Source organism: Marmota flaviventris, chromosome 11 (assembly GCF_047511675.1).
Source record: "Marmota flaviventris isolate mMarFla1 chromosome 11, mMarFla1.hap1, whole genome shotgun sequence".
Lineage (NCBI taxonomy): Eukaryota > Metazoa > Chordata > Mammalia > Rodentia > Sciuridae > Marmota > Marmota flaviventris.
The window spans coordinates 69807515-69818060 of NC_092508.1; the positions used below are offsets into that span (position 1 = coordinate 69807515).

Consider the following 10546-nt stretch of genomic DNA (forward strand, 5'->3'; position numbering starts at 1 on the left):
AGGCATCATGCCACTTAATCTACTTGCCTATGAACAGACACCTATCCTTTACAGGTGTTTGGGCAGATTCTCCTTAGCTATTTGTGTGCATTAGGGCACATAGTAATTATTTCATGCAACGAATTGAGGAGAAGTGAGAAACCCATGACTATCAAGTATTTCATTGTTTCCAGAGCCTCTTAGAATGTTTTTAATTACCTCACAAGAAAATAGAAAAGAGAGAAAGGAAGAATGAGAGAAGAAAAGGAAAAGGAAGGAAACGGAAATAAAAAGGTTAAGCATGAACTGGTTTTGTGCCTTGACGATGAGAATAAAAACTAGCCATTCGTTACAATAAATTAACACTATGTACAATCATTTCACAGGCTTTGTTCCACTACAATTATTAACATCCCTACCATCCATCCATCCATCCATCCACTCGGGGATAAGAAAGGACGCGCTGGGTGGGTCCAGGTTCTAGAGTCAACATCCTATGGTTAATGGGGAGGCCGAGACACGGCGAGTCGGAATCGATTCTGCCTGACTGGATTGCCCAGGTCTCCTAAAGGTGAAGAGTTTCATTACAAGAAAAAGAAGGAGGAGGTGAGAGAGAGACGAAGGGGAGGAGGATTATTAGAAGGATAACTTCATAGAAGGAGATGAAGTTGGAAAACCAAAAGGTTTACAGCAAAGTTGAAGGTCGGTGCTCTAATTGCAGAGACGGCTGTGCAAAAAAAAGTGGGGGTAGGGTTAAATCATAGTGGGAGACCTGCACTTATTCGCTGCAGACGGTCATCGAGGGTCAGTAAAATGAGAGGGCACTCAAAGTAGGGCCTGGGAAAGAGGAACTGGGGAAGAGCTGTGAGGGGCTGGCTGGGGGGTAGGGCCGCGGCGGCGCGCGGGCCCTAAGCAGGCAGGGACGGCCTAGCTGTGCGAGTAGAAGCCATAGTAGCCGCCTATGTCCTTGGCGCAGTTCTTCTCGCAGTCCCGCTGGGCCAGCACCTCGCTCTTGAGTGGGGACGAGCTTTCGGACACCGGCGTGTCTGCTGGCGAAATCCGCCTCCTCTTGGCCTGCTCGTAAATCCCCGAGTCGCTCGAATCGATGGACTTGATGGAGGAGGGCGTCTCGATCCAGCTGGAGTCGGACAGGTCCTTGGGCTTGGCGTCCTCGGCGGTCCCGGGCGGAAGCGGCGAGCGCTCTGCGGCCAGGCCCTCGGCCTCCTCGCCCAGGTAAGGGTTGGCTCCCGCCATGCGCGCGGCAGCCGCGGCGCTGTTGGGCCAGCAGGGCAGCACAGAGCCCGATTTGGCGCCGCAGTACTGCGGGGGGCTGCGTGCGCCCCAACCCGACGGGTCGGCGTAGTAGCCGAGCGGGCGGCCGGTGCAGCCGGCTGCCTGTAGTGGCAACGCCTTCACGCCCGCCGCCGCGTAAGAGAGCAGCGTGGCCGCGTTACCCGCGAAGTCCGTGGCGGTGTCGTAGGCCGAGGCCGCGAAGTCTAGCCGGTTGTTTGCTGGCGTCACAAACCAGCGCTGCGGCGATGGCGCGCCGGGGTCCTCGGCCTGCTGCGGGGACAGCAACCCATTGGTGTGCGGCACGCTGCGGTCCGTCCCCGGCCCAGGGCCCGCGCCTGCACCCGGGTGGAAACGGGCCTTGGCGTAGTTGCTCACGAACTGGTCCTGCAGGAAAGAGCCGGCCATGGCGTAGCGAGCGCCGGGCACAATCTGCGAGCGCGGAGAGTCGTTGGGCGACGGGGTCAGGCGGTCCATGTCGCAGCCCGTGTAGATCCTGCGGGGGAAGGGAGAAAGAGAGAACCGACGGGTGGCGCGGAGGTCCCTTTAGGGTGCTGAAGGGAAGGATACCTCCACTTTTCGCCCACCTCCACACTTTCCGTCTGTAATTTGCCCTTGCCATACAGAATGGATGCAACAGAAGGTCACAGGACCTGCATCCTCCCCAAAATAAGTCTTGGGTTTATAAGGAGGCCGTTTGTCTATGCAGAAACCTAAGCAGGACGTAGAGCACCTAGAGGAAGGCTTTCCTCTTCCCCTTCTCTCCCCTGCTAAGGGCACAGGGGACTCTAGAGGGGCCCGCAGGAGGCTTTCGTCCCATTTCTCCACCTTATGTACGCACATTGAGCCAGAGTACATTGGGACTGAGGCATTTGCCCAATGGGCCTTTCCTCTGTGGCGAGTTTCTGAGTGAAATTTTAAAAATAGGTACCCACTCCCTTCACCATTTTAACACTCCTATGTCCATTTGATTGTTCAGATGATTTTGCTTCTCCATTTTCTAGATAGTCTAAGCCAGCCCTGGGGAGAATATTATTTGGGGGGGCGGGGGTTGAGGGGGGCACATATATCCAGGTAGTAATCATCAAAGACTGGCTTTCGCTGGTCTTCTGAGACTCTGGTGATTGCTGCTGGAAGGTATTTTTTGTCTATTGTTTCCCCTGTGTGAGCCTTTGACTCCCACCTCTACCAATGCAAACGAATGAGAATGACTGTTTGGAAACAATCATCCCCAATCAATAAAACTCTTTAAAAAGTAAAAATGTTCTTTACTCCGACCTTCTCTACCCCCAGCTTTTGATCCACCCTTGGCAATAACTTTAGGGCAAACTCTTATAGTACAGTTATCAACCTCCCCCAAGCAATGAACCACTTACAATAGCTAACCCTTACAACAGCATATATGTGCTAGGCACTGTTTTCTGTAGAATGTACAGATAATAACTTATTTAACTTACAGCAACCCCACTTTACTGATGAGTAAACTAAGGCAAAGGGAAGCTAAATAACTTGCCTAATCACAAACAGAGTTTGTGTTGTTGGGAATTACCTTAGATAAAATAAAAGTTAACATTTAGGCCCTGGGCCTAGGAAATCCCATTAGAATTGAAGGGGAACCGGGGATTGGATGAAGATTAGAAGTGTTTGCTCGTACACATACACACATGCCTCCCTTTTTATTTAGCTCACACATGAGTCTTTTAGTCTTTAGTCAACAGACTGTTTTGAAGGAAAGCCCCAGTCTTGTCAGACCTTAATCCTTTGGGGAGGAGATTCCCTGGTGAGTGGCCAAGTAACCTCCTAGTACCCCAGGAACTCTTGTGCCTCTCTGTATTTCTCCAAAATCAAGCCTGCCCAGTGAATTAAGTGGGGAAAGGAAATATCATAAACCACTCAATTCTTCACTATCCCCCTAAAAAGCCCAAGGTATGTTTTTATATAGTTAAAAAAATTATGAAAAAATAGTGATTTAAGAAAGGGAAGTGGCTTTTCCAAGACAGAGGATGAGGGACAGGTGAGAATGGCAATGGCTGCTCAAGTGCATTCTGGTGACTACGGTAATTTCCTTCTAGAAATTTAATTCCAGTTTCAAATAAGAGAAAAAGAGGGAGGCAGAAAGGGAACATAACTAGGAAGGTACAAATATCTTCTCTGTTTACCATCACAATACTTTAAAAAGAAAAAAAAAACAGTCTGCAAAAGATACAGTTTAGATGCCCATCCAGGTCCCAAACCACTTGGGATTACTGAATTGATTTGTGCAAAATAAAATACTTTGGAACAGCTGTTCATAACAGAATTAAAAGCTCAAAATCAATAGGATTCTCCTCCTGTATCCCTGGTCTCCTGGGCCACATTCTTTCAACTGTGCTGGCCCCACCTTTTCAGGTTGTGAGAACTTGGGTAGCCAAGTTTTTATTCTGGGGAATCATTGATGAGGCTTGCTTCCTCTGAACTACTTTTGAGGAAAGCATAAGAAGGTTATATACAGTGATGCCAATGACTGTCTTTTAAATAAAATATCGAGAGAGAAGATGGATATCTGCCTGGAAATTGAATAGGGGCAGCCACCTGCCTTTTTCTCTACACATTTAATCTATTCCTAGACAAAAACAGCTTCAACTTTTGAGCTGTATCCCAAACACTCAATCCAAGCCATGAAACTAAGATGTATGTACCCTTCTCTCCTGTAGACAGAAAAAGTGGGGGAACTTACAGATTTAGATTTTGCTATATAACACTGTCTGAATTTTTAAACACTATGACTGGCCCCTGAGTGAGAATCCCAAAACAACCCCAGAAAGCCTTTAGTTTACACCTACTGCTGCCACCAGAGAATAGCTTTTTGCTAGAAGAAAAGAGATAGGTAAGAAGCCTGAAAAAGAGGGGGGGGGGACCAACGCATTTAATTGACACATGGTTAGATATACAAGATGAGGAAATATTTGTCTTTTGAAGCTTATAAATAATACACAGCAACAGCATCTTAGTCCTTCCTGAAGTATGAATTGACTATAACCAATTCTACTCATGAACTCGCCTGTGATGGGTGCACATTTTTTTTCAGTCCATAGTAAACTTGCATAGGAAATGCTATTACACAAAACTTGGAAATGGGTAAATAAAAGTCACATATGCCAAGGAGACTGTAACAACTGCCAGAGCCACATGCACTTTCAGGCAGAATTGCCCGTTTCAGACACAGACAATCTGAGCTGAGCATCTGCAGTGCCACATACAACACCCGCACCCAGGAACAAGGGCAGCTTCCTCAGCCAGCCAAACCCAGAGGCCGCCAACTTAGTAATTCCCAGGAAAGCTAAAAATAGGTAGAGGAAACCTTTGACCCAAATCACACAAATACCAAGCCACAAGATCACCAGAGAACAGGGGAACCAACAGAGAGAGAGAGAGAGAGAGAGAGAGAGAGAGAGAGAGAGACCGACCTCAATTAACTCACACATTCTAACTTCCAAAACCCTTGTACATAATGATCCACCCTTGACCTAAAGGCCAATCCACAACTATTTGAAAAGGAACATGCAAAATTACTTACGTGTCATAATTATCCCGAAATCCTTTTGCAAAGGGGTTGTGATCTATTTTCAGTTGTGTAATCTAGGGGAGAAAAAGAGGGGGGGGATGACTGTAATTTCCCCTTCTTATATCATCTGACACTTATTACAGGGACTTAAGGCCTATGGCTTTATTAAATAACAAGATTTCCCTACCTGAAAAATTAGAGAGAATAGATGAAAAGACAAAAAAGAGCAAGTATCATGAAAGTTATGAAGGACATGTTTAAATTAGTGACCCCTAAAACTGAGGCATTGTTTTCAATGAACTCTCTCCTGTGTGTTCTGATTTGGTTCAAACTCACATTTTTAAAATTCTTGTTTCACATAATGCACTTGCACAAAAATCTTTTTAAAAGAACTTGAATTCATCACCAAATTTGCCTATTTTAAGTGTTTTGCCATATTTTTAAAAGTTGGTCACTTTTGATTCACAACTGAGGAACAGGCAAATTGCATCTCAAACTCGGGTTTGATTTAAAATAAAAGCATGTTTTCATTTTTAATATTTTCATTTAACTAAAAAACCCCTATCATTCCTAGTAGTCAAATCAGCCAGTAAAATCAGTTTTTGTAAACATACAAATACTGAAGAGGTTCGAGTGCCAGAAAACTCTGTAGCTCCCAGTAATTTGATTTATTGTATTTTCACATATAGGAATGCATGTTTTTTTCTTTTCTTTCTTTCTTTTTTTTTAATATCCTAGAACAGACTGTTTTGAAGGAGAGCCCCAGTCTTGTCTTGTAATATTTGTTCATTTTAACCATCAATTCTGAAAATTTTTAAATTATTTTTTTAGATGTCAAAACTTGCCGAGAATAAAACGGGGAGATCTGCTTGTTTCCTAAAGGAGAGAGGGAAAAGAAACAAAGAAGGGGGGAGGGAGGGGAGAGAGATTTTAATTTGTTCTACTTTAAGGAACAAATTAAAACTCTCAAAAGAAGAGACCCTAGAAATCCTGGCCACCTCATAGTGACCGAGTCAGAGAGGAAATCGAAAAATAGGAAGCATTGTCCCGGGCATGGTATTTAGGGAAGTGCCTACCAGGCCCCTAGCCCTAAGCCTAAAGCGCTCAGCAGAGCCAGCTGTTGCTGATGTTGGTGCTGTTAGCGTCAGAGCCCAGGAGGGCGCGGGGATACGGAGGGTGCGGGAAATGTCAGCGCCGCCAGCCGCGCACACAGACTCTAGGCCTCCTTACATCGGTGTTTTGGTAGGCGGTGACCGCGATGAACTGGGTCTCGGGAAAAGTGAATGTTTGCACGCGACCAGGCTGGCTGGTGTCCTCCGTGCCGTCCTCGTTCACTTCCACCACATGCAGGCGGGGCTGGTACTTGTGCAAGGACTGTAAAACCACCATCTGTCCGACGAAGAAAAAGGAGAACGCCGAGCGGCGTGTTAACTTGGTGGTCGTGCCGGTGGTTGTGTGCGACCGGCCGCTACTCCAAAGCCGGGCGAGGACAAACTATATCCCGCCACCCCGGATAACTGACCGCGGGACCCGTCCGGCTGCAGCAGATGGGTCCTTGCGCCTCAGGGAGCGAGAATCCGCCTGGATACTCGCGAAAACCAAACCCGACCGCGGATCCTCAAGAGCCCTTCTCCTAGACCTCCTTTGAGGAGAAACAAAGATTTTTCACAACCTGCAGATCTCTTGGGTTCCCTTCTCAAAATTAATCAGTATTTGTACTTGGGAAGGTCGGGAACTCCGGAATTGGGCCAGGATTGGGGGGCAAAAAGAACAACTTTATAGATCTAATATAATTTTGAGTGGCGGAAATATAATTTTTTAGTATTTAATGAAGCAAAGCACCATCCAGTTTCGCTTGCTGTTTTATACTGTCGAACGGTGTGTGCGCGAGTGTGTGTGAGTGTGTGTGTGAGAGGGGGGAGGGAGGCACGAGCGCTTGAGCCACTGACCTGCCCATTGTTGTTTGAAGCTCCTTTGTTGTTCGTTAGTTTTAATTTTCCAAAAGAGATTTCTTGGCGCATCCAATGAGCCCCAGTGTTCGGGGAATCTGGATGCATATAGACCCGATTTCCTAGAGAAAGAAGTACGTTGTTTACATATGCCCCGGGCACTGCCCAGTCCTAACTCCTCACTTCATAGCGCCAGAGCGCGCGCGCGCGCGCGTACACACACACACACACACACACACACACACACACACCTCACTCCACTGTGAGGCCCATTAGCTCGGCTTTTTAAGGCCGTGCTTTCTTCCTATTAACTGGGGATGATTAAAATAGCTTTTGCATAATCCTCCCCCTCTCGCTCAGTCTGTCCCCTTGTCCCCTCGTCTCCTTTAAGAAGTCATTGGCCGATCGTTTTAAAAGTCGCTCGCCAGTCCACAAAGGCTTTAATTAATCATTCTCACCTAAATAAGTGTCAAGAAAAAGTGTTAATTGGAAGGACTTGCCTTGCACATTGGTGTCCGCTTTGCCGCAAGGAACCCATTTGCCTCCTTGAAACCTCCAGTGATTGGGATCCGCCAAAATCACATCCACAAAAATATTGTAATGAGCCGTGGGATCGAGACCAGAAATGTTAAAACTTAAAAAAGGAAACATGCGCCTATTTAAATTAAGCGGGGCGGGGGGAGAGAAAACAAGGAAAAAAGAAAATAAGTGTTAAAGATTAAATGCAAGAAGCGGGGCGCCAGATAGCAAAGCAAAACTTGTTCTCCAAGGGTAGATTAACGAATCTAGAAAAGGGGTGGTGGGAAAGGAAAGAAGTGGGACTGAACGGGAAGAGCAGCGAGTCAGCTGGAGTGGGGGAGTCGACAGGTATCACTGCTCAGGTAGAGAGCAAGGTTGGCGACCTGCCTCTCCACCTCACGGTCCATACAGGCGTTGATGCGTCCCTCCCATCACCCGGCAGCCCGCCGGGGCTCTTCCTCTTTCTCTCGCCTTTTTCCAGCCACTGACTGGCTCTCCGACCGCGTTAGTACATCTGTCTCCCCCCTACCAACATCACCACGGCGGTTATCCCTTCCACTTTCCCCTTTTCCAAAACCAGCCAACTCCAGGGCGCTCCAGAGCGCCTTCCATTCTGTCCCGACCCCAAATAGTCGCTACCGCAGCGGTCACAACCTGGGTGCGCTTGCCCCCTGGCCGCGCCTGGAGCAGCGGCAGCCAAGAATGTAGCATTACCTTCCCTGTTTGGTGATGATCATCTCCGTTTGGTGCCGGTGAAATTTCAGCCAAAGGGGCCTGTTGCACAGGTACACCTGTGCCTTGCCGGGTACCAACCCCGGCTGAGTGGAGGAGAACTGGTAGAACGGGGCTCCTTGGTAGGAGTGGCCGTATTGCTGTGGGTAGGGGTAGCCCGCGGTGGGGTAGCCCTGCGGTGATGAGTTGGACAGGAGGCTGTTGTATGCTCCGTTGGTGATGACCGGGTGGTGGGCCATGTAGCGGCTGGGGCTGCCGATGGAGAAGGCGGGGTGCGCCGGTCCGTGCTGGCCGGGGTACGGGAACATGGCACTGGGAGCAGTGGCCGCAGACTGTGGCTGGCTGGACTGAGATAGGAGGTAGCGATCTGCAGCAGAGCCATCGAAACTGTGACGAAGCTCAGAGACCCCGTCCAAGACAGGAGAGAGTTTACTTCTCTGGACGTCCCCTGGTGAGTCCTTGGAGTCAGGAAAATTGTCTGTATCTGACTGATTCGTCATCCCCCTGGTAATTTTTTTCAAAGGTGAACTTCTCTCCAGGTTGTCAGTGGTCGAGATAATGGGATGATCGTGCAAGACAAGCTCAGATCCGCCTGAATGTGGGTAGCTGCTGCTCACATTGAGAAATTTCTTGGAGAGCATGATAGAAGGAGAAAGGCAATGCTCCAGCTGCATAGCTCTAGAACCTGAACACTTGCCCTCCCGTCCCTCGTTTTTAAAGTCCTATTTATCATAAACTAGAAATCCACAGACCCCCTCACTAGACAGAAAGCACTTCAACCAGCAAATGCTTCTCAAAGGTTTGATTTACTTTTTTTTTTCCCTGGGAGAAGAGATTGGCCAATTGACACTATGCAGCAATCAGAAAAGGCTCACTTTTGATCTTGCTGCTTGTGCAGCCGATGAAACGGCTCCTGCCATTGGTTAACTGCTGACAGTAATTTAATTAGATAGACATTAATTAGGATAATCACCTGGCTCCTGGTCGCGACGATCATGGCAAATTTAAGGGGATGATTTTATTGTTGGCTTGGGGGGTGGGGGATGTGTGTTGGTTTACGTGAGCACTGTTGTGTCACCTTTAAGCTTTGTGACCACTGCTTTAGGAAGATTCAAAGATGTGCAATTTACTAAACATTTCCTACCTTCCCCCCTCTTCCCCCCTTTAGAGCCGAGGGGCGGAGGAGGAAATTCGATGATGCTAGGAGACTTTTCGGATCTGAATGAGCCAAATATTCAGTTGAATGTAACGATTTCAAGTGCAAAGTATACAAAGCGCGAGCCGGTGGCCTCTTCTCGCCCTGTAAAAGTTCCAGAGTCTGTCTTTTCCAGTTAATACAGAAGCACACAACACCTGAGTGGGTGCTTTGTGAGCAGGTCCTGCGTGTCCTTGGTGCCCTCACCCCCATCCCCCACCTTTTAAACTATATACATAAATAAGTCCCTGCTGCTGAGAGCCACAGTGATGAGCTGGAGGAGGGGGGAGAAGTGGGGACGAAAAGCAGCGACTCACCCACCCATCCACCCACCTCGGGAAGGTTCGGTTTCTTGGTGGAGCATAGAAACAGTGACAATCTATGATCTCCTTTTGAAGTTTTGAAATAATCATAAGCTGTCAGGCTGAAGTGCCTTAATGTATTTGCAGTGATGTTTACCGGGTCTTTACTAAATATTTTATAAACCAAGTTGGTTGCAGATTATCTGAGGAGCATCTAACTGGGGGCAGGCACCATGCAACCTTCCAGTCTCACTGCACTTCCTTTTCTCCGAGGTGCTGGATTGGCGATAGGTTCAAAAGCCTAGCCAGGAGGAGAGAAGTCTGAGTCCCGGTGCAAATGGGTTAGCCAGGAGCGCTGATCTGGGGAGACAGAGTGGAAGTGGTGTCAACGCAATGATCTTTCTGCACATTCGTGTGTGTGTATGTGTGTGTGTGTGCGCGCGCGCGCGCGCACGCTGTTTATATAATCTGGAGGGGAGAAAAAGAATCCATGCCAGTAATTTTAAAAGGAGGAAGAATCTAAAGAGGAATAGAAAAAAGAACCAATTTGAAGGGATTTTGGCACAAATAAATAGCACGAGGCCCAAAGCAATTCCGAGGTGTTGGGAGAAAAGATCTCCCAGTACCTGTTCTGCAGATGGGCCCAGCCATCAATCTGAACCATAGTGCCAAGAGCAGCAGAGGTTTTAACTGTCCAAAGCTGCTTCCCGTGGCCCGGCACTCGCCAACCTGGCCTCCCGCGGCTTTCTTCCCAGTCTCCCAGAGCCGCGCGGGAATGAGAAGGAGGAGCGCAGGACCAGAGCTCAGCTCGGCCCAGCGCGGTGGCGGATTCGAGGGCTTGCTCCGCCTGGGAGACTTGAGGGAGGGCCGGGTGACCACCTCTGGTGGAGACCCCAGGGGCACACACTCTCTCCGTGCCACAGGCGAGGCCTTGGCATCTCATCTGATGGAGTCCGTTTACGAGCAGGCGCATCCGCCTCCCTGGGTCGGAGCAGTTCCCTCAGGGACAGAGGCGCTGGGCAAATTGGGTGGATCC

At 48.5% G+C, this 10546-nt stretch overlaps 1 protein-coding gene across 1 annotated transcript; it reads right to left on the reverse strand.

Moving 5' to 3' along the window:
* Positions 1 to 906: 906 nt before the first annotated feature.
* Positions 907 to 8687, reverse strand: Tbr1 (T-box brain transcription factor 1). Its single transcript, XM_027938017.2, has 6 exons — positions 7996 to 8687; positions 7263 to 7417; positions 6763 to 6884; positions 6044 to 6202; positions 4826 to 4887; positions 907 to 1765 (listed from the first exon to the last, which is right to left on the reverse strand). Exons 1-6 carry the CDS (start codon positions 8685 to 8687, stop codon positions 907 to 909), a joined length of 2049 nt encoding a protein of 682 aa, XP_027793818.1.
* Positions 8688 to 10546: the final 1859 nt, after the last annotated feature.

Excerpts from the sequence above, each read along its gene's own strand:
- Tbr1 (XM_027938017.2), bottom strand. The coding sequence starts at position 8,687 with ATGCAGCTGGAGCATTGCCTTTCTCCTTCTATCATGCTCTCCAAGAAA. Across the intron at positions 7,418-7,995 it reads ATCATCACCAAACAGGGAAG|GCGCATGTTTCCTTTTTTAA; the intron begins GTAATGCTACAT and ends TAATTTAAATAG. Across the intron at positions 6,203-6,762 it reads CTTCAAACAACAATGGGCAG|ATGGTGGTTTTACAGTCCTT; the intron begins GTCAGTGGCTCA and ends TTCGTCGGACAG.